Source organism: Mirounga leonina, unplaced genomic scaffold, assembly GCF_011800145.1.
Source record: "Mirounga leonina isolate KUSES-001 unplaced genomic scaffold, KU_Mleo_1.0 Mir_104, whole genome shotgun sequence".
Taxonomy (NCBI): Eukaryota; Metazoa; Chordata; class Mammalia; order Carnivora; family Phocidae; genus Mirounga; species Mirounga leonina.
In genome coordinates, this window is record NW_023270231.1 from 21,502,379 (window position 1) to 21,526,618 (window position 24,240).

At 38.6% G+C, this 24,240-nt stretch overlaps 1 protein-coding gene across 6 annotated transcripts in view; it reads left to right on the top strand.

The window, feature by feature from the left end:
- The window catches only part of EPB41L4A (erythrocyte membrane protein band 4.1 like 4A), a 248,672-nt gene that overhangs the window by 91,785 nt on the left and 132,647 nt on the right, over window positions 1–24,240 (top strand). For 4 of the 6 annotated variants that reach the window (XM_035015550.1, XM_035015541.1, XM_035015570.1 and 1 more), the window contains exon 3: window positions 13,079–13,183. In XM_035015550.1, coding sequence (XP_034871441.1) covers window positions 13,079–13,183 — 105 coding nt within the window. Of the gene's footprint in view, window positions 1–3,992; window positions 4,087–13,078; window positions 13,184–16,202; window positions 16,342–24,240 lie in introns of those variants that run through there. The other 2 variants (XM_035015590.1, XM_035015580.1) reach the window with 2 other exon arrangements.

Here is a 24,240-nt window from a genome sequence, read left to right on the forward strand (position 1 = left end):
TTTAATTTTGAAGCTTTATAATCCATTTTCCCTTTTTGTTAAAGAAAATAAAGTCCTAGGTTGTGAAATGTTTTATATTTTCTGATGTTTCACTGTTGATTTTACTCTGATCTGTAATGAATAGAATGGATTGATAGGGTTTCTGTTCCATTCTATTCATTACAGATAAGAGGTTAAATTTCAAATAAGATTTACAGAAGAATTGCAAACAGTAAGAGAGTTCCTGAACACCCTTCACTAGGTTCCTCTAATGTTAACATCTTATATAATCATGTTATATTTGTCAAAACCAGGAAATAATACAGCCAATTCACTGTATACAATACTAGTAACTAAACTATGGATTATTTTTGGATTTCAAGTTTTGAAATGTCCTCTTTTTGGTCCCAGAATCTAATTCAGGATACCATAGTGCATTTGGAAAGATTATTTTTTGAGATTCATGACATTCATGAATTTGAAACATTTAAGAAGATGTCCAAGACATATAGGAGAAAGATAAAAATTTGACTTGTGTTGCAGGCATTTCTATTTATTGGGACTTAATTTTTTAGTGCAAATTTGATGAAACTAAAGAGTATGCTTTATATTAGTTTTGAAAATAGCTCTCCACTCTGGAAATTCTGCTTTTTTTTGGCAAAAAAATGCTGCCATCTATTATTTGATCTCTGAGCTTCCTTGTGGACTGCTTGGTTTTTTCTTTTGATTTTATTTTATTACTGACAAGATTTTTTGTGAACTCCTGTTCTAACAAGATCTGTAAGAGACAGAGGTAGATGTTTGTACAGTGGCAATCATGTGGCGTTGGTTCTATTCCTAGAACTTCAGGTAGCTAGCCCTGTGACCTGTGGGCAGCTCACTCATCTCGTGGGTCCCAATGCCCTCATCTATAAAATGAAGAAGGGTTTACAAGTCTCCCCAAATACATAAGAATCAAGAACACAAGCTGTTTCATAATAGTTGTCATCAAGAATGCACCCTTGTTAGTATAGTAAGTTTTTCTGTCTCAGGATTTCCTTACATGCTTTAGAATTACTGAGGACCAGGGCGCTTGGATGGCTCAGTTGGTTAAGCGTCTGACTCTCGATTTTCGCTGAGGTCATGATCTCAGGGTCTTGGGATCAAGCCCTGAGTTGGGCTCCATGCTCAGCAGGGAGTCTGCTTGTGATGCTTTCCCTTTCCTTTTCCCTCTCCCTCTGCCCCTCCTCCTTCTTGTGCGTGTGCACTCTCTCAAGTAAATACATAAATCTTAAAAAAAAAAATGAATAAAATTACTAAGGACCTCAAAGAACTTTTATCTGTGAGGGCTATCTCTATGTATATTTACAGTATTGTAAGTTAAAGCTGAGAAATAAAACTAATTCATTTAAAAAATCCCATTACGTATCAATGTAAATATATTTTTTATTTTATTTTTAAAATTTTATTTATTTATTTGGCAGAGGGAGACACAGCTAGAGAGGGAACACAAGCAGGGGGAGTGGGGGAGGGAGAAGCAGGCTTCCCGCTGAGCAGGGAGCCCGATGCGGGGCTTGATCCCAGGCCCCTGGGATCACGACCAGAGCCGAAGGCAGACACTTAACCGACTGAGCCACCCAGGTGCCTCTAAACTTTTATATGTGAAAGATATAAACAGTATCTTGATAAACAAACATTTTACTTTTTTTTTTAATCACTAAAAGAGGGTTTTCTTCAGAGATTCCTCACTTAGAGGATAAAGGTAACTTAGTCAAAAAAAAAAAAAAAGGTAACTTAGTCAAAAACCATCAAATGTTAATTAACAACACTTGGTCTGAGAAGCAATTACTGTTGGTCCCTGAAGAATCTCTCCGTCATGCTCCTACTTTGCCTTATCCTAACAGGCCTGAGCTAAAAAAATGTAACATGATTTATGTTTTCCCACAGAAAAACACTAAATAAAAATATAGTGCATTTTTAAAGGCATAACATTAATTTTTTTTTTAGAGTTCATTTAAAAAAATTTTTTAAAGGGTTCATTTCCCCTTTGTGAAGGAGTAAAGTGTCTGAAATATAATAGTTGTCATCCTGTGCAGCTGGTAAAAACCTGCCTTTCTGGTTTGTAATGTCCTGTTAATCTGCAAAGGTGTTATTACGCATTCGAAGAATTCTTTGTTCTGGTTGAAAGTGTCACTGATGGTATTTTCAAATAAACTTGTCCTATTTGGCACTCTTTCTCAAGATTATAAGCCTCTTGTAGCTCTGTTCTTTACAGAATGCTGCTAGTGTGTCAGTAATAAAAGTAATGTATCTCTATTTGCTGAGGTTTAAGTGGCATCTAATTCACAATCCAGAAATATGTCACAGGCATTTACTCTCATTTGAAAAGTAAATTAATATCTTGTAACATTAAATGATTTTTTTCTGAGTGGAGTTGGAAAAAGTCAGATACTTCTTTCTTGATTTTCTTCTTACTGCCTCATATCCAGTCTCTTGCTTTCCTTGATAGCAAACAAAAATCCTGTCAGATTTATTTTATTGCATAAGGAAAACATATTATATATCTCTATATAAGCTTTCTATATAAACATTTACTATAGGGCCCCTTTATTTTTTCATATCTTTTAAGTTTCAAATCTAAGACTTATTTCTTAAACTACCTTTAGAGTCCATTGAGTTTGTTGGAATTACAGAACACTGAAACAAATGTGTAACTAAAAGTAAACTGTGTAGTTTTGACTCAGCTGATCTACTGAGGTCAAGATAAATGAATCCATCCATCTTTCTTTCTGTTTTCATAGGTCTGACTGGTCAGGAAAATAGAAATCTTTACAACAGATGAATCAAGGTGTAAGTCACAGGCCACCATGTTTCCAGCATTGCACTTCCCTTTTCCTTATTTGTTGGCTCTTAGTATTAATTCAAAGAATTTTTAGGGAGTTCTGACTATGTGTAAATCCTTGAACTGCATGGAAAGGAAGTGGTGTGTAGTCCTCAGCACCTGCTTTCAAAATGTCTAAATATTAGTAGAAAAGTGAAGAGAAGTAAGCAATCGCTTTAACAAAGTTTAAGTCTCAAAGGCAGGCAAAAATTAGAGGTTAGGTGGAGGGAGAGGTCATAATAAGGTTGAGGAGATAAGGACAGGCTTCATGGAGAAGGTGGCATTTGAGCAGGATCTTGAAGGATTAAGTGGGGTTTTTAATGATGCCAGAGCAGGAAAGATAGTCCAGAGATAGAATAGTGCAGGCAGGCCAAGGCCCAAGGAACCCTGAAGAATTCCTTTCTTGATAGCTGTGTTGCCACTCAGCTCATTCTCTCAAGTCTTACTTGTGGAGATCCATTATGTGTCTAAGACCACAGTGTAATTTATTGATCTTTGTGAAAGTCCCTGGACATGTTGCTAAGTGCTGTGATTGCAGTTGCATCTTACTTTGTAGTATGTCAATGAATTTCTCATTTTGGTAGAGATTTCTTCTAGAAATGATCAGAAACAACTGATGGTGCTAAACACAATCCCATTCTTGCCTTTTTTTTTTTTGCCAAGTACTGAAAGAAGTAAAGTTAAGAAAAAAGTTTTCCTTAAACTTAAAATGAAACGAACCCATCTGACATAGAGGTGAAGCCCCATGTCTCAGCATTTTAAAGATTTGGGTGCATGTAGCCTCCACATTGGTGCATAGTAGCCTGTAATGGGCTACCTGTCCAAGGAGCTTGGGAAGAATTCAGATTAAAAAGTCTTAAAGTAGGGGCACCTGGGTAGCTCAGTCGTTAAGCGTCTGCCTTCAGCTCAGGTCATGATCCCAGGGTCCTGGGATCGAGTTCCGCATCGGGCTCCCTGCTCAGAGGGAAGCCTGCTTCTCCCTCTCCCACTCCCCCTGCTTGTGTTCCGTCTCTCGCTGTGTCTCTCTCTGTCAAATAAATAAATAAAATCTTAAAAAAAAAAAAGTCTTAAAGTAGCCTTTTTTTGGGGAGGGGAAAAATGGGGAGTATGAATTGTTTATAAATATGGTCAACAAATTGACAGCTAAATACCATATCCTTATTTTGTCTCCATGCATCTTCCTTACTTACCACTTCACAGTACATCAACCAAATCCACAAAACAATTACCTCCATGAACAAAAACAGGTAATGACTACTTTCTACTTTGGCATACTTTTTCTTTTAAAACATATTTTAATGCAAGTAAAATGCCTGCATGGTAACTAGTCAAATGTGTAAAAAAGCTTCTGATGATACCAAGTCCTTCTTTGTCTCACTTTCTAGAAGTTTCTTAGTCACTCCTTAGCCCCAAGACCAGGGTTCTGATAGGGCAATGAACTGCTTCCCCCATTGAGGTTCTTTGTATTATGGTCTGGGTGCATCTTGTTCTCCGGCATTTGTTAGCATGCTTTTTCCATCTTCTGGAGATTAATCATTTGCTGACATGTAATGGGTACTCAATAAATATTTGAAGTCATGTTTCTTTCATTATATCCTCGATGGTATTGTCCTTTTCTAGTAATAAATCCTACAATTGGCCTGTTCCTTGCCTAGTGTACTTCTCGTTCTTACTTTGGCTCTCATGTCCATTCTCTGTCACTTCTTAATTTCTTTATTCAAGGATGATTTCTTCTGAGCTTGAAGACTATGAATCTGAACTGCAAAATACAGCCCACAGGCAGTCTCTGTGGAGAATCCACATGAAGAGTGCATTTATCCATAAGAGCAGGAGGCATAAATAATGGAATACAAACTGGGGACAGGGTGATTGGAAGGGGGGCCAGTTAGGGCAGGACTGGCAGAAATGTGAGCTGGTGATGTACCCCGGACCCCAGTAGCTAACTGACTGCTGACACCCATGGTTTCTGAGTCTTGTCATATTACAGTATGAGAGATGAGAAGTTAAGAGGTTTTCAAGTACACATGTGCTTGAAGTAGGGACAGAAATATAGTATTTCTGAGGTTCATCTGCCTCTGCTCCACGTTCATATGTAGAACTACAACTTACACAAATCTGTAGAGGGAATCATGAGATCCCATGTTTTTTCTTAGGTCAGCTTTGGATTCATTGTGTAATACCACATGTTTTCCTTGTGGTTTCTCTGTAGAGGATAACAAGGAGCTAAAGGATGAAATTCTTTGTAAAGAATTTTCAGCACCAGATTCTATATAAATAAAAAACTGTTACAGAGGATCAACAGACTATGTTCTGATATTTTTGGAGTGATAGTTTTGGAAAATGGTGATTCCTTCTGTGCATGAAACTTCTGCTATTTCCATCTACTTTCCAAACTGCTAAGTTGGTTTTCCAAGCTTGCTTTTGTGTATGTTCTTCATGAGTAGGCTATTATTTATGCTTTATAAATAGATTATATGTATGAAGAAACTAACATTTTGTGGAATTATAGGCATAAAGTGTTTTTCACAAAGATAGCCTTGATTTATGTGTATGTGTGTATATATATATATTTATATATATGTATTTTTTTTTCTCTAAAAACTCTGCCCCATTTCAGTGCTGAAATTTCAAGCATAATTCATTCCTCTTCTGTTCATGAAGCACTTTTTCACCTGCTTGGGATAGAGGAATTAGGTAGAGTTGTGTGGTTCTACTTGTTCTATTTACTCTGTCTGTTCCTGGATAGGAGAACGGATCCAGAGGAGAGATTAGATCGAGATGGAACACTAGGCTCGTATGTCAGCCTTGAAGTAAGAGGAAAGATAGGCATGCATTTTCCACAGCATTCTAGAAAGTAAGAAAGACGGATCTCAGTCAGCCAGAAATTATTAAAAAAAATTTCCTGAGGCAAAAGGCAAATGTGAAACAATTGTAGGTGAAAACTGGAGCTCAAAATATGGGCTGAACCACGGGAGGGAGGTGGTGATGGGTGAAGGGTGGCCGCATGCTTAGTGATTGTGGCTGTATTGGGAGTAGGAGAAGACCCAAGAGACCATCAGGGTGGCACCATAGAGACTGTAAGACAACCAGTGTCCTTCAGTGAACCTCCTTGGTTACTTTGTCAGAGTCATCTATTACTGTTGGCAACCAAGAAATCTGCCTGTTGCACTTCCATTCCTACGATAAACTGTTGGTATTCATGATATTTTGAGTATACCTTTGGACCCAATTTTCTGTATTAGGATTTTTACTGAGGACCCTGGCATGGCTCTTAGGTCCAAACGTAAACAATCAGTGTTCCTGTGGGGCAAGGGAAGGGAAGCTGGTGGATTGCCTGGCTGCTTCCCTTTAATACCTCAAGAATGCTGGGAAATCTGGCTTAGGAATCAGTCAGCACTGCTCCCTGTCCCATTTGATTTCACCTCTGCATGCCTCTGCTGTTGGACACCCTACCAATGGGAGCCATTGTCATGAATGAATTCTCAGGTCTTCATCTGTCTTTGCATCACTTGCTCAGACATCAGAGTCCTTGGCTGTGAAACCAGGTCATGTGCTGTGGCTCAGCTGCCAGGAGTTGTGGGACGGGGTCTGTTTCCTGCCTCTACCAAGACTCAAATGGTGGGGGATTCTTTCCAAGTAGGGTGGGGGTTTGATATTACATACCTAGAACAAAAGAACTAAACTGGAAAATTATGAAGAATATTTGATATTAGAAATTCTTTTAATGTGTGACTCCTGGGTGGCTCAGTTGGTTAAGTGTCTGCCTTCAGCTCAGGTCATGATCCCAGGGTCATGGGATTGAGCCCCGCATCCGTCTCCCTGCTCAGCCGGGAGCCTGCTTCTCCCTCTGCCTGCCACTACCCCTGCCTGTGCTCTCTCTCTTTCTCTCTGACAAATAAATAAATAAAATCTTAAAAAAAAAAAAAAAGAAATTCTTTTAATGTAACTCATAGATGATTACATGATTTTTGTCCTTTCAGATTCCCATAAATGACATGATAAAATTACCACCCATTCTTAGTTAAAAAATCAAAACAGGGTGCCTGGGTGGCTCAGTCGTTAAGCGTCTGCCTTCGGCTCAGGTCATGATCCCAGGGTCCTGGGATCGAGCCCCGCATTGGGCTCCCTGCTCGGTGGGAAGCCTGCTTCTCCCTCTCCCACTCCCCCTGTTTGTGTTCCCTCTTTTGCTGTGTCTCTCTCTGTCAAATAAATAAAAAAATCTTAAAAAAAAAAAGAGAATAAAACATAACAAAAACAAAAAGAGGAATAAAAAGAACCTTCTATTTGATAAAGAGTAGATACAAGGGGTACATAGCAGCCGGTATATACTTAGTGATGAAATTTTAGACGCAATTACATTAAAGTTAGGAAGAAGTTTGGGATCATTGTTCTCACAACTACCAGTCATCCTTCTGTTGAGGCCCCAACTAATGCAGTAAGAAAAAGAAAGAAATATGGAGGAGGAATTTGGAAAAGAAAGAACTAGAGCAACTTACTATTTGTAGAAAATGTGGTTATCCAAAAAAATTCATGGACAAATTCTTTTCACCGAAACAAGTTTAGCAAGATGGCTGTGAATAGACCAATGTGGAAGAATTAATTGCTAATATATTAGAAATCAGAAGGTATAATATAACAACAATAAAACTATAAAATAGCTAAGAATAGCCTATATTAGTTTTCTGTTGCTGCATAACAAATTTCTACAAATTAGTAGCTTAAATCTACCCCCATTTATTATCTCACCATTCTGTAGGTCAGAAATCCAGGATAGCATGACTGGGTTCTGTGCTTAATCTCAGAAGGCTAAAATCAAGGTGTTGGTTGTCTGAGTGCTTGTTTGAAGGCTCTGGGGAGGAATCTGCTTCCAAACTCAGGTTGTTAGCTAAATCCAGTTTTTGTGGCTTTAGGACCAAGGTTCCCATTTCCTTACTTGGAGCCTACTCTCAGCTCCTTGAGGCTGCTAGCATTGCTATCTCAGATGCTCCCTCCATCTTTCAAGTGGCAAGGACCCGTGGAGTTTTTTATATGCTTTGAAAAGTCTTTGACTTCCCTTCTGCCTTTCTCTTTTGATGGAGAAAGTGTTTTGCTTGTTAGGGCCCACGTGATTGGGTCAGATCCACTCTAATGATCTCCTGATATTAAGGCCAACTGTGACCTATAACATAACACAATCATAGTACTGACAGTTCATTTTATCAGCTCCAGGGATTAGAACAGGATTTATTTTGGGGGAGAGGGCACTTTGTAAATTTTGCCTGCCATAAAGCTTGAGTAGAATTTTGTAAGACCTACATGAAAAAAAGTATAAAACATCCTTGAAGGACATAAAAGAAAACCATATAGATTTCACTTTGTAAATATGCTATCATTACTCCCCAAGTCATCCAGTCTATCAATTCAATTTAATTCCAGTCAAAACCCCAACAGAATTATTTATTAAATTAGCAAGCTGAACATCATCCTTAGTGGGGAAAAATGGAGAGCTTTTTCCCTAAGGTCAGGAACATGAAAAGGATGTCCACTTTCACCTCTACTGGAAGTCCTAGCCACAGCAAACAGACAACAAACAGAAGTAAAAGACATCCAAATTGGTAAGGAAGAAGTAAGACTTTGACTATTTGCAGATGACATGACACTATATATAGAAAACCCAAAAGACTCCACCAAAAAAACCTGCTAGAACTGATAAACAAATCCAGTAAAGTCAGAGATTATAAACCAATGTACAGAAATCTGTTGCATTTCTCTGCACTAATAATGAAGCAGCAGAAGGAGAAATTAAAACATTTTTGTTTTTAATTGCACTCCAAATAATAACATACTTAGGAATAAATCTAACCAAAGAGCAGAAAGACCTGTACTCTGAAAACTATAAAACACTGATCAAAGAAATTGAAGGCGGCACAAGGAAATCGAAAGACATTCCGTGCTCATGGACTGGAAGAACAATATTGTTGAAATGTCTATACTACCCAAAGCAATCTGTACATTTAATGCAATCTCTATCAAAATAACCAATAGCATTTTTCACAGAACTAGAACAAAGCATCCTAAATTTGTATGGAACCACAAAAGACCCCAGATAGCCAAAGCAATCCTGAAAGAGCAAAGCAAAGCTGGAGGAATCACAATTCTGGACCTCAAGTTATATTACAAAGCTGTAGTTATCAAAACAGTATGGTATTGGCATGTAGACACATAGATCAGTGGAATAGAATAGAAAACCCAGAAAAAACCCCCACAATTATATGGTCAATAACAATAAAGCAGGAAAGAATATGCAGTGGAAAAAAAGACAGTGTTCTTCGACAAATGGTATTGGGAAAACTGGACAGCAACATGCAGAAGAATGAAACTTGACCACTTTCTTACACCATATATAAACATAAATTGAAAATGGTTAAAAACCTAAATGTGAGACCTGATACACAGGCAGTAACCTCTTTGACATTGGCCATAGCAACCTCTTTCTAGATATGTCTCCTGAGGCAAGGGAAACAAAAGCACAAATGAACTATTGGGACTACATCAAAATAAAAAGCTTCTGCACAGTGAAGGAAACAACAAAACTAAAAGGCAACCTACAGGATGGGAGAAGATATTTGCAAAAGACATATCTGATAAAGGGTTACTATCCAAAATATATAAAGAACTTAAACAACTTGAAAAAAACAAATCTAATTTAAAAATGGGCAGAAGACCTGAACAGACATTTCTCCAAAGAAGACATACAGATGGCCAACAGACACATCAGGGGAATATAAATCATAACTACAATGAGATATCACCTCATACCTGTCAGAATGGCTAAAATCAAAAACACAAGAAACAGCAGGTGTTGGCAAGGATGTGGAGAAAGGGGAACCCTCTTGAACCATTGGTAGGAATGTAACTGGTGCAGCCACTGTGGAAAACAGTATGGAGGTTCCTCAGAAAGTTAAAATTAGAACTACCTTACAATCCAGCAATCACACTACTGGGTATTTATAGAATCCAAAAACACTAATTCAAAGGGATATATGCACCCCTGTGTTTATTGCAGCATTACTTACAATAGCCAAACTATGGAAGCAGCCCAAGTGTCCAGTCAATAGATGAATGGATAAAGAAGAGGTGGTATATATACACAATGGAATTTTTTAAGGGGGGGGAGGGGCAGAGGAAGAGGGAGAGAGTGAATCTTAAGTAGGCTCCATGTCCCAGCATGGAGTAAGCTGGATGCTTAACTGAGCCATCCAGGCACTCCTGGAATATTTTTTTTTTTAAGATTTATGTATTTATTTAAGGGGGGAGGGGCAAAGGTAGAGGGAGAAGGAGAATCTCCAGCCGACTCCTTGCTGAGTGCAGACCCTGACATGGGGCTTTATCCCAGGACCCTGAGATCATGACCTGAGCTGCAATCAGGAGTCAGATGGACGCTCACTGAATGAGCCATCCAGGTGCCCCTACAATGGAATATTATTTGGCCATAAAAAAGAATGAAATCTTGCCATTTGCAACAACATGGATGGACCTCAGAACAATGTTAAGTGAAATAAGTCAGTCAAAGAAAGACAAATACTGTATGATTTCACTCATGTGGAATTTAAGAAACAAAACAAACAAGCAAAGGGAGAAAAATAGAGAGACAAACCAAGGAATAGACTCTTAACTATTGAGAACAAACTGATGGTTACCAGAGGGAAAGTGGGGTGAGGGGGATGAGTGAAACAGGTGATGGGGATTAAGGAGTGCACTTGTTGTGATGAGCACCCAGTGATGTATGGAAGTGTTGAATCACTATATTGTACACTGGAAACTAATATAATGTTTGTTATTAATATATAATATATAATATAATATATGTTAACAATACTGGAATTTAAATAAAAACTAAAAAGTAGCAACCTGCTACTAAACGTCCTCTAATAAAGAAAAATGTCTAAGAATTTGCAAAGACAATTTTAGAAAAGAATGGTGGATTCCAACAAATTACATTAAAACTGAATTATTAAAATCTCGGAGGATTGGTTCAGGAATAATCTGTGGGAAAGATTAAGGGCTAATTTAGTAGATGATGAAGTTTTTATCATATCAAAAGAGAAATGATGACCTTTTCAGTAAAATGTCTATCCATTTGGAAACAAAGTTAGGCCCTTATCCCAAGCACAAAAATAATTTACAGATGGAAGAAAGGGCTAAGTATACAAAGTAAAAGTGTACAGGGGCGTCTGGGTGGCATAGCCGGTTAAGCGTCTGACTCTAGATTTCGACTCAGGTCCTGATCTCAGGGTTGTGAGATTGAGCCCTGTGTCAGGCTCCGCACTAGGTGTGGAGTCTTAAGATTCTCTCTCCTTCTCCCTCTGCCCCTCCCATTTGCACACATGCTCACTCTCTCAAATAAATAAATCTTTAAAAAAAAAATTGTGCAAGTATTATACTTAGGAGAATTTGCTCATAAACTTCAGGTTAGAGAATGCCTAACCCAAATGCTAAGAAGTGCAATTGATTAGTAAGCAGATGATGGAGCACTTACTTTGTTAAGTGTCAGGAAAGTGCAAATTAAAACAGTTACCCTCTCCCCTCATTTTTGTTCAGTCAGATGGGGAGAATTTTGCTCAACCAAATGTTGGCAAAGGTATGGGGAAATGTACTTTCATTGAATACATTGTAATGGTCTTCTTGGCAGTGCCCATTGTAAGTACGTGCATCCTTAGAAAGAGTAATTTTACTTCCAGATTTTTACCTAGCTAAACATGTAAGTACATGAGCACAAAGGAACATTGATTGGATGTGGCATTGTTATTATAGGAGAACATGTCCCAAACCAAAGATCCATCATGGAAGGGCTTTTTGTTTATGAATTATCCAATGGATTTTGAAAAAGACACCAATTAAGCTTAACCAAGGTAATTTAGAAGGAAACAAAACTACCTTTGGGATTTGTAACAAGAACGGTCTTCTCTCAGTGTGTGGTTTTATCATCTCTTATCCATTTTACAATACATTTAATCAAAACATTTCCCTTACGTTACAACTCCATTTTCTAAAAGCAGTGCAATTTTGAGTACTCCCCATATATGAGCAAACAAGTGATAGTAATTCTCTGGGGAAAACCACAGCTGAACAAAGCCATACTTCATTAACGCAGTGTATGAGTTCTTGGGGATTTCTCTTACTCCCCTGCTGTACCTGCCAGTGGTGGGGCAAAAGAAAGGAAATATCTGTAGATATTTCTTCTTTTTTTTTTTTTTTTAAAGATTTTATTTATTTATTTGAGACAGAGAGAATGAGAGAGAGAGGGCACATGGTGGGGGGAGGGTCAGAGGGAGAAGCAGACTCCCTGCCGAGCAGGGAGCCCGATGCGGGACTCGATGCGGGACTCGATGCGGGACTCGATGCGGGACTCGATGCGGGACTCGATGCGGGACTCGATCCCGGGACTCCAGGATCATGACCTGAGCCGAAGGCAGTCGCTTAACCAACTGAGCCACCCAGGCGCCCCTGTAGATATTTCTTCTGTATCTGTATCTGTAGACCTCTGAAATGGATTATTTTCAAGATTAATATGATATGTGAAGTAGTGCTTGCTGATAAATGTTTATCTTTAGATATATGATAATTGGTATTTAATATATTGGGTCTAATATATTAGATCTTAGAAAGCAGCCAGGGGAAATGTTCTCTTTATATCTGTGCTTATGTGAAAGAGATAAAGTAAAATTTCTTCACAAGGGCTTTTCAGAACATTAACTTTGTGAGCTTTAATCTATGGGTTTATTAGTTGAGGATTGAAAATAAAAGCTTTCGCTATTGTTATTTTAATTCTGTGTATCTTCTGTGTTGTGAGAGTAACGCTGTAGGTGAAAATTGCTTTTTAAAGTGAAAGAACTGGGATTTTAACCAATGTGAGTGGTTTTTGATGAATTCATTAGATCCTCTTCATATAAAGATTATCTTTATTAAGAGAAGAATTTTGTCCTGAAGGTAATTTACAATCCCCTAAGAAAAGAAGCTTATATTAATTAAAAACCCACTACAGTTTAAAAATGGTTTTTCAAAGGAATTTCTTTAATACACTTGCAACCCCACTTTTCTTTGTAATTGAGGCAAAACTTAAAGAGGGAACCGTGAGCTAATAAAATCGCTTCCATTGTGGGCGAAGCTAAGACTGGATGACTTATGTCATAGTGACTATGTCCCACTGAGAAAGATGAGACACCGTGTTAAAAAAAAAATTGTGAATTATTTTTGCAGAAGTCAACGAAAGGTTCTGTTGTCCTTGACCACGTATTCCGTCACATAAACCTTGTGGAGATAGATTATTTTGGGCTGCGTTACTGTGACAGAAGCCATCAGACAGTGAGTACAATGACTTTGTATTCAATTTTTCTGGTTATAAATTTTACTCTCTCTTTGGCCTTTGCTGATGTGGTTTTAGGTAGGTAGTTTCTTTATCACCGAAAATGACTTTGAAAGCCTTGAACATGTTTTTCCTTGCTAATGTGTTTTGCATTTTTTTCTCTTCTGCCAAAAGTTGATAGGGTGGCGGGTTTCACTTGTATGTGTGTACTTCTCTGTAGACGACTTCCCTCGTTTACATTTTTGCAACCGTATCATAGAGCGTACTTTTCATGTATGCTGCTTGGAGAACTGAATAAGCCAGGTAATGTGTTAGGAGGCAAGTGGCTAGTCTTCTGAAGTGACAGATATTACTTACTGCCTTTTAAGAAAATAAATGGTTAAAGAGAAAAAATACAGTATGAAAAGGTGCTTATCTGAGCTTTAGAAGTTGGAAGAGTAGTTATAAAAGAAATAAGTAAGGGTTTTCACCCCTGAGCTTGATGGAGTAAGTAATAAAGGCAACCAAACTTGGTGTCTGATGTCAGTCTTCATGAAGGTCTAACATCTTCCTAGCTGGTTGGGTGGTAGAATTACTAAGAAACTCACTGCATTGGTTAGTATGGATTCTATATGGTTATAAGGCTAAAAAGCTATTTCTTGGATGATGAGCAGAGGAAAAAGACTTTGGAGGTGGTGGTTTGGGGGTATGAAAGGATATTCATTAGTGACTTTTGTTTTAGTCTAAGAAAGGTCTTAACCTCAGACACAGTCTAATTATGCAGAATGCTTATATGCTTACCTTAAAAGTCCCGTTTGACTTTTATTTTTCATGTTACTCAACTCCTGTCGGAATAAAGATTTCCTCCTCTTCCTTCATCAGTTCTCCCAGCCTCTAGTGGATCATCTGGGGTCTATTCAGTGAGGCACATGATTGTCTGAGTGGGGTTTTTCTACCCCGGTCAAAGGAATGTGCTAGGATGAGAAGAGACAGACAAATGGAATGCTATTGATGGTGATAACTTGTGATTTTTCCTGAGCTAGTTTCATAATCCGTTTTGTTTCACAGGAGGATTTCACAAAGCAGGAATAAAAAATTGGGTGTGTTGGTTAGCTTTCCATAGAAAGGAGTAACTTTCTAAAGGCAAACGGTCATTAAGGCACACTTCAAAGAAAGGGAAATTGACATCTTCAGGAGTTCCCTGAATTCTGTCCTGTATGGGCCATAAGTCAATACTGCAGAACTGTAAATCTATATTGAAAGATTAAATTGAAGGCTATAGAAGCTATCTTGCATTACATTCATATTTTTGAAAGAACATTTTTCCTAGTAGAGAAAACTACTGTTCCCTGATCTTATCTAGTATGTCAGACTTTGCCTGGAAAGATTGACTGTCTTGCTAAAATTATATAGACCTTATCTCTCTTTTTTTTAAACTTGCAAAGGAAAAATAATATATGAAAAATCAGAGAATCTCAACTGAGCCACCCAGGCACCCTGCCAGAGAATTTCAAACAACAGCTTGTATCATTGCAAAAAGAATTAGCAGTTGGTATTGATTCAAAGCTTTCTAGGGCTTATATTAAAACAAAAAAAAATTTTTTTTCTCTTACCTTATTCTTAAGGGTTGACATTTGTGATGTGTTTGCAATGAAGGTTTTAGAAGAAACTACAGTTAGAAGGAGAAAGCTCTTAAGTCATGTTTTTTTGGTACTATAAGAACCTGATATCAGGTGGGTAAATCACATGAAAAAACCATTTTTGCCTCCTGAATTTAGTTATTTCTAGTGAACGAAGATAAAATAGAGGTGATTTATAAACATTCCTTAGTCTTTTCATGCTCAAGTGTATTGTCTGATTGTCTTATATATTTTTTTAATTGTAGGAAACTGTAAGAAGGTTATGAAAATTTACCCCTTCTTTAGATAATCATTTCATCAAAGCATACTGGAGGACTGATAGTGTATCTAGGTAGAAAATGTGATTCCATTACTGATTTGCTTTTCTTGGATATTGAGGCAGAACTAAGGATTTCGCTTGGGGGAAAAGCTCTGGCAGGCTCTTCATTCTAGCCGGGCAACCACCCCAGACTCAACTTTATTTCTAGGGAAATTGTTGATGAACCCAAATTCCTGTTTCTCTTTCTGTGTTAGTAGGAGCAGATCTACATAGCCCTTACTTAAGGCAAACATTTAAAGAATAACCCTATGTTAAAATGGCACAGGACACAGTGAAAAATTTTTTCTTTAATGATTTCCAGGAATTTGCCTGAACTACAATCCATTAGATTAGATTTTGTGTATTGCTTTGATTTTTCTGCACCAAAAGGTTTACTTTTAAGAGGGAATGCTTTGTAACAATCTTTAAAATAAGTAAGATCCACATGGAAAAGACTTTGAGGGTGCCTGGGTGGCTCAGTCGTTAAGCGTCTGCCTTCAGCTCAGGTCGTGATCCCAGGGTCCTGGGATCGAGCCCCACATCGGGCTCCCTGCTCAGTGGGAAGCCTGCTTCTCCCGCTCCCACTCCCCCTGCTTGTGTTCCCTCTCTCGCTGTCTCTCTGTGTGAAATAAATAAATAAAATCTTAAAAAAAAAAAAAAAAAAAAAAAGACTTTGAGGCCCTGAGAGGGACCCCTTAGGTCAAATCTTGAGGCAAATAAGAAAGTGGGAAAAGAAGCTGGGGGTAAAAGGAGAGAAAGATGAGGATTAAGAAGAGGTGGCTCACATCAGGGAGAAGCCCTAGACTCCCTCCCTCCTGCCCTCCCCTTGACAGTGGATCATGCCTTGGGGCCATGCCCAAACTGGGTGGGGGTGGACTGGGAGGGCATGTCCCTGGGGACCCATGGACCTCACATAGCAGGGAACTTGTCTGTCCTGGAGGAGAAGGGTAAGCTGGAGGCTGGATCTAGACATGTCATCATCACCACCGTCCATCACCATCCTCGTCATTAGTGTACCAGAAACTGTGGAACATTTTCCTTATGTTGTCATTACATGCTCAAAATGGCTGTGCAAGCTAAATATTATTATCCTACCACCAGAGATGAAGAAACGGAAGCTGAAAAAGTTAAGCCACTTCCCCAAGGTCCGTAACCCAGCAAGTATTAGGACCAGAATTCAAACCCAAATCTTCACGTCTCCAAGACCGTCAACCACTATCATATCCTGACCAGAATGCATGTAAGATGGAAAGGTTTTCAGACCTAGGATACTGAGGAGTTCTCTTTCTGTGCAATTTACGTACTTAAGGTTTGTTGAGAGGAGTTAACTGGTATTTTCCAACAAGCAGACTTCTTGGATTGACCCGGGGCAAGAGAGTTTATTTAGGCCTTTGTGTATTTATGCCTTCATGTGGTAGCTCAACAGCAATGTAAAGAATGCCTAATATGTTCAGGCCCTGTGCTAGAGCTTTCTCTGTTTTTCACATAGTCTCAGGAATTCTGGAGAAAGGGAATTTGCTGCCTGGAATATTAAACGTACAAGTTTTATTAAACTATACATTTCATAAAACCAAGTCCTGGGAAATTCATGCAATAAATGCATTGATTCAGGTGTTACCTATGTGTGCAGAGGAACAGCTAGGCAGAAATAAACCTTGGTAAAGCAAACTGCTCTCCAAGGAGTACAACTGACTTGATTTGGAACACTCTGGGCACCATAATTGCTTCACTTTTCAGGTAAGGTTTGTAAAAGGACCTCTAGGAAGTAAAGACATTTCTTCATGAAGACATGCTTATTGAGACTCAGTTAACACAATGCTGCCTGTGTTAATTTAGGCTTACTTGTATAAAACAGTCCCTTAAAGATGCACAGTGGGGTTCATGTACTTGTGGTTCCTTTTCCTAAAGACACACGGGAGAGCACTTAGCCTGGGCATATAGCCTACTTTCTGCTCTGCTTTGGCCTGTGTCATCCTAGTTCTTTCTTGATCCAGACTGGTCTGTGCAGGGGATGTAGCTCTTTTTTTTTTTTTTTTTTTCCAGGGCCCTGGTTCAGTTGAACAGAAAATTCCCAGCCTTGGTTTAAGGTAGATGAGAGGGATTACAAGAACACACGAGAGTCAGAAAAACCCAGATTTATTGAAGGCCCCTGCCACTTACTAGCTGTAAATATTTAAAATTCTCTTAAGTCCTTACCATTGATCTAGAACAGCAGAACTTCCAGAGAAGTTGGCTCTCTCTAGTATGTTCTAGGAGTGCCTATCATCAGTTTAATGGCTAGCTCAACAGGAACACCTTCTCATTCTCTGTATGTGGTGTATGGCTCAGCAGTTCACCTTGGTGTGTCTTTGCCTTGAATGGGTTCCCAGCCTTCTCCTGGCCTATCATCCCAATCCCTAGCACCTGTGAACATCACCTTACATGGCAGAAGGGACTTTGCAGGTATGATTAAGTTAGGAATCTTGTATAGAGGGATCATCCTAAATTATTGAAGTAGCATCACTGTAATTAGAAGTCTCCTTATACATGACAGAGGGAGGCAGGAGAATCAGAGAGAAGGAAATGTGACAATGGAGGCAGAGGTCAAAATCGTGTGATTACTGGAAGGGGGCCTTGATCCAGAGAATGAAAGCAGCCTCTAGAAGCCAGAAAAGGAAAGGAAGCAGATTCTGTCCTGGAGCTTCCAGAAGAAATGCAGCCCAGTGTCCTAGTTTGGGCTGCTCTAACAAATCACCACTGACAAATCATGTCAGACCATCTTGACATGAACAAGAAATACTGATTTATCTTACCTCGGAGGCTGGAAACCTGGGATTAGAGTGCCCGAGTGATTCGGTGAGAGCCCTCTTCCAGGTTGTAGACAATCCAATTCTTGTAACGGCACATGGCAAAAAGGGAACTAATTAGCTCTGTGACCTCTTCTTGTAATCCCATTCATGAAGGCTCTACCCTTGTGACCTGATTACCTCTCAAATGCCCCATCTCCAAATTCCAACATATTAGGTATTTGGATTAGGATTAGGTATTAGGATTAGGGTTTCAACATAGGAATTTGGTGGGGACGAGCACAAACATTCAGTCTGTTGTACCCAGTGAGACCATTTTGGACTTCTGAACTTCAGAATTGTAAGATGATAAATTTCTCTTGTTTTAGGCCAAGGTTATGGTAATTTGTTACAGCTGCAAAAAGAAACTAATACACATGGTTACAGTGGGAAGCATTTTATTTTTGCTTGCTCAGTGGAAATATAAGGGCTTTCTTGTTTGGATTCACCAATTAGGCAGAAACTTGAAGGAGGGTTATTTTCCCTGGGTAATAATAGTATACATCTTCCTGTAGATAATCAGGAGTTTTTCATGATTAGGGCTGCATGTGCATCCCCAGATGTCAGTGAGCAATATTAGTTGCTTTTTAAAGATGAGTTAGGTTCCTTATTATGGGAGAGGGATGATGAGATCTGTTAATGATAGGTGAATTGAAATTACAGTGCAGACTTCTTGAAATAATTGGGTGAATTTGAAATTACTCTGAGGTTGTTAGACACTTGAGCCACCTTCTGGGTGTTCAGAAGTTGCTGTAAGTGGAACGTGGTGTGGTGGAACAGGTAAGTGCCTTTGTGGAGTCACAACCCAAGTCTGAGTCCTGAATGTTCAAGTCACTTAATCTTTCTGAATGTTGAGAAGAATAATGCTCCCCCTCCTGCCAACTCTCAAGATTGTTACAGGACCAAATTAGAGATAATGTGAAGGCTCTTTGTAGATTATAAGGTGTGAAATCTATAGAAAGCCTTTCGTGTTGAAACTAGGATGGATGAAAATACTGCTGGTGATATTTTTTAAAAAAGGTGGAGTAGGGGAGAGGAGGAAACAGTCTGGAGGATAGAAGAGACAAAATCAAATAAGCTCCAGACCCTTTAAGACCTCTGGAGATTTTGGAAGATGAGTCTAATTGATATTGAAAGCAGTAATGAGGAGAAATGTGATACCCCAATATTACTTCTGGTTTAAAAAAACAATGAACAGTTATCATGTCTTACTTTAATGTTAGAACTTGGGGCTACTTTACAAATTACTCTTTCAATATATAGAGCTTTTCTCAGAATGTGGAATTCAACGTGGCTTTGAGAATGAGGATGTTAGATCTTTTGCCCTATGACTTCAGAGGTCAAAGGAGGGAAACTCGTAGCACAGAGATACAGCCAGCTTGTGAATATCCTCTTCCCCCCGGCAAACTCTTTTGCTGCATTAAGACAATAAGAACAATCAGGTGGTAGCTTCCCAGCTTCCTGATCCTCCCCACACACCCTTGGTCACTTCTTACCCATCCTTCCTTCTCATTTCATGGTGGAATAGCCCCAGGGCCTCTGACCTGGATCTTATCACCTCTTTTTTTGTATCTCTAGACCTCTCCCTTTTCCCCCTCCTTTCCTTCAGGGTTTGGGCATGCTCAAGCTTTGATACCTATGGTAGCACTGTAACTGTCCTCAGGGTCTCTAGTTGTTAAATCCAGGTGATACTTTCAACCCTTATCTTTCTTGACCTTAGGGTTGAATTGACCTTAAGGACTCACTCTTTCTTGAAATCTCATTTTGCTCTTATGATGACACATTCTCCTGTTTTTCACTTTCCAAGTTTTCTTCTGGTTATTCCTATTCAGTCTTGATGATCTTTGCTTCTTCCTAAAAATGTTGATATGATTTTGTCAATGATTTTCTAATGCTCTAACTGGATACAGGCTCACCTGTTTATTAATATGATTACTTCTGGCATTATTTGTCTCTGAAATAATTTCATTAAAAATATAAATAAACTGTGTATATATTTGTATCCTTCCCTCTGTCCCCAAATACTCAGAGTATTACTGAACAAAAATGATCCTCATCCACTGAACACTAGCAGTCAGGCTCTGCCTGTTCTTCTTTGATCCTGATTTATTGTATTTTGCAGTGTGAAATTTACTTTCTATAACTTTATGTTCTGACAAATACCCATAATGACTGAGAAGATGTGTAAGTGATAATGTGAGTTGTTTGTTGCAAAGAAAGACAGGAAGTTGGTCATGCTGGATTATTACGAATTGAAACTTTTTTTTTAAAGATTTTATTTATTTGACAGAGAGAGACACAGCGAGAGAGGGAACATAAGCAGGGGGAGTGAGAGAGGAGAAGCAGGCCTCCCGCTGAGCAGGGAGCCCGATGCGGGGCTCGATCCCAGGACCCTGGGATCATGACCCGAGCCGAAGGCAGACGCCCAACGACCGACCGAGCCACCCAGGCACCCCTACAAATTGAAACTTTTATAGTCAAGACATGGAAACAACTTAAGTGTCTATCAGTGGATGAATGGATAAAGATGTGAGATTATATATATATATGTTATATGTCGGTTACATATATAATATATATATAAAATGGAATATTATATAGCTGTAAAAATAAGAAACTCCTGCTGTTTGTGACAACATGGATGGCCCTTGAGTGCATTATGCCAAGTGAAATAAGATAGAGGAAGGCAAGCACTGTATGATCTTACTTATATATGGAATCTAAAAAACAGAGAAGCACCTGGGTGGCTCAGTCGGTTAAGCATCTGATACTTGATTTTAGCTCAGGTAATGATCTCAGGGTGGTAAGATGGAGACTCACTTCAGGCTCCGGGCTCAGCAGAGAGTCTGCTTGAGGATTCTCTCTCCCTCTCCCCTCCCTCTGCCTCTTTCTCTCAAATAAATGAATGAATGAATAAATAAATAAATTTCTTTAAAAAAATAAAATAAAAATAAAAAACAGAAACAAAAACTAAGCTTATAGATACAGAGAACAGACTGGTGGTTTCCAGTGGCTTGGGGGAATGGAATAGGTTAAGGTGGTCAAAAGGTAAAAACTTCCAGTTATGAGTTCTAGGGATTAATGTACAGCTTGGTGACTATATTTAATAATATTGTATTGTATATTTGAAAGTTGCTAAGAGAGTGGCTCTTAAAAGTTCTTATCATAAGAAAGGTGAGGTGATGGTTGTTGACTTATTGTGATCATTTCACAATATGTACATGTATCAAATCATTATATTGTATACCTTAGACTAATACAATGTTATATGCCAATTATGTCAGTAAAATTGGGGAAAAAAACAACTTGTACTATCTGAAATGTCTTCAAGCATCTGGTGGGGAAGTAGAGGGGAAAGATCAAGAAGCAGAAAGGTTTTCTTCAGTAGACCTTTGACTTTAAAAAGAATATCATAGGGGCGCCTGGGTGGCTCAGTCAGTTAAGTGTCTGCCTTCAGCTCGGGTCATGATCCCAGGGTCCTGGGATTGAGCCCTGCATCGGGCTCCCCGCTCAGGGGGAAGCCTGCTTCTCCCTCTTCCACTCCCCCTGCTTGTGTTCCCTCTCTCGCTGTGTCTCTCTCTGTCAAATAAATAAATAAAATCTTAAAAAAAAAAAAAAGAGTATCATAAACAGTGCAGCAGCCTGCGAGGACTGACACCAATACATCAATGGTACCTGGAAAAAAAACTGAGAGACTATGGCTGGAGGCTTTTCAGGAGTCCAGGGGCCTGGCATGGAATGCCAGAAGCATCTTCATAGAGACCCCTAGCCCTGAGGCTCTCATTTTCCTGCTGTTAAATATATGTCATTCTTCCTACTTAATCTCATCTGCTCCATGGCTTAAATTTCTTTTTTTAAAAAATTTTTATTGTTATGTTAATCACCATACATTACATCATTAGTTTTTGATGTAGTGTTCCATGATTCATTGTTTGTGCATAACACCCAGTGCTCCATGCAGAACATGCCCTCTTTAATACCCATCACCAGGCTAACCCATCCCCCCACCCTCCTCCCCTCTAGAACCCTCAGTTTGTTTTTCAGAGTCCATCGTCTCTCATGGTTCGTCTCCCCCTCCGATTTCCCCCCCTTCATTCTTCCCCTCCTGCTATCTTATTTTTTTTCTTAACATATATTGCATTATTTATTTCAGAGGTACAGATCTGTGATTCAACAGTCTCGCACAATTCACAGCGCCCACCATAGCACATACCCTCCCCAGTGTCTATCACCCAGTCACCCCATCCCTCCCACCACCCCCCCCACTCCAGCAACCCTCAGTTTGTTTCCTGAAATTAAGAATTCCTCATATCAGTGAGGTCATATGATATCCATGGCTTAAATTTCTATCTAAAGGCCCAAATGATCCTCAAATGTGTATTTCCAACCCAGACATCTCAAGAGACATTGTGTAAAGGCTCTTCATCCAGACTATCTGGATTCATATATACTCCACTCCTTGGGAGAGCTGTGTGGCATTGGGTGAGTCTCCTAACTTCTCTGTGCCTCAGTATCCCCGTTTATAAAGTAGTGACATTAATAGTACTAACTTCAAAGGGTGGTAGTAAGGATTCAAGGCGTCTGTAGAAAACCTGCAGACCAGTGCTGTAAACTGGTGGTAAGTGTAACAGAAATGTTAGCTCTTACTCTGTACTTGGATGTCCCTCAGGTGGTACCCGCAAGCGCAACATGTCCAAACCTGAAGTCATCATCTCACCCTCCAGACCTGTTTTTATTGAAAGAATTGTCTTGAGAGTAGTGATTTTCCAGAATTTTTAAAAAACTATGTGCTTGTGTTGAGAATTTTAGGTCAAGAATAAAAATTGTGTCATAAGTTTAAATAGATGCAAATTTGGGGGTTATAAATACTGACATTGTAAAAATCTGTCACATTACTCTTTTTTTTTTTTTTTTTTTGATTTAATAAAAGTTTATTTCTCATTCCTGTCAAGTCCCTCATGGGACTGTGGGACTCTCCACAGAACAGCTGCTCTCCATGTAGGGGGCTCAGCTTTCCACAGTACTTTAAGTGTCTGACTCCTTTTTCTGTATGGGCTTGCACGACTGAGGCTGGAAAAGCACTCGAGTCTTGCACCAACAAATAAAGGCTTTAGCCCAGATGTCACATTACTCTTAAATGTATCCAGTGGATCTATATAGCGTAGCAATTTTGTACTCACCAACCTGTAAAAAAATAGATGTGAACAAGCTCTTCATCAAATGAAAGTCAGAAATTTTTCTTTATTCCTTTTATGTCCTTAAAGTTGAATTCTATTTCACTTTCTTCCTAGAATTTTCTTCCTATATTTCTATTAATAAAATATATTTCTCCATAGCAATATCATATATGGGCACATTGAAATTTTAAAAGTTTACTTCATGAGACCTTCAGGCTGCAATTGTTACTGAGCCATAAGAGTAGTTTTTATTACCATGGTTATCATTATATAATTAAAAGCAAAATATGGTGCATTCTAATAATTACTAAAAATAAAAAGTGAGCGTTTATTGGAAATGCTTCTCTTAATGAACTGGATGGGGCTTTTTCTTCTTGATTAGTCCATGTACCCCTGGTTGATTATCATATATTCCTGGAGTGAGCTGGGGCTCAGTAACAATTTTATTTTTTTATTTTTATTTTTTGATATATGCACTTGAGCAACCTTGTCTGCTACAAAAAGAAGATAGAAAAGAATTTTATTCAATTTCTTTAGTTACTTGAACTCCTGACTTACATGCCAAAAATCACATGATGATCCATCATCTAAAATTATTTTTAGTAATCCAATACCTCAAATGCAGTGTAGTCACCATTTTCCCCTGTAAATTTGCTCTTTTTCTTATGTTCCTAAGAGCTGTGATTTCTCAGACCACTCATTGGGTTCTCTTTCAGTTTAATTGAACGCAATGACTTCAGAACCACTGGACTTACAATTTGTTAATCATTATAGTAATTAAATTTTATAATTTCTGGGAAATGTATTAAAAAATGCTTTACCATGATTTATCGAAAGAATGTTAGCTATTTTTTTTCTCTTTTACTTGGAGGCACCAGATTTCATCCAATTTAGATGGAAAGGATTAGGAAAATTAAAAATTGTTTATTTTAATGCACGTTTGCCAATTCAAGATTTTTGATAAAATGCCTTTATCTAATTATGTACTTTATATTTTCATCAGAGTCTTGGAGCTGCAGATTTAGTTCATTCAGTTTATGGAAAACATCCAACGTAGAATGCTTTGGTAAAACTAGTCATTGCCAAACCACCCAATCAAACCAGTTGCCTTCTGTCATTTGTCAATTTAAGTAAAAA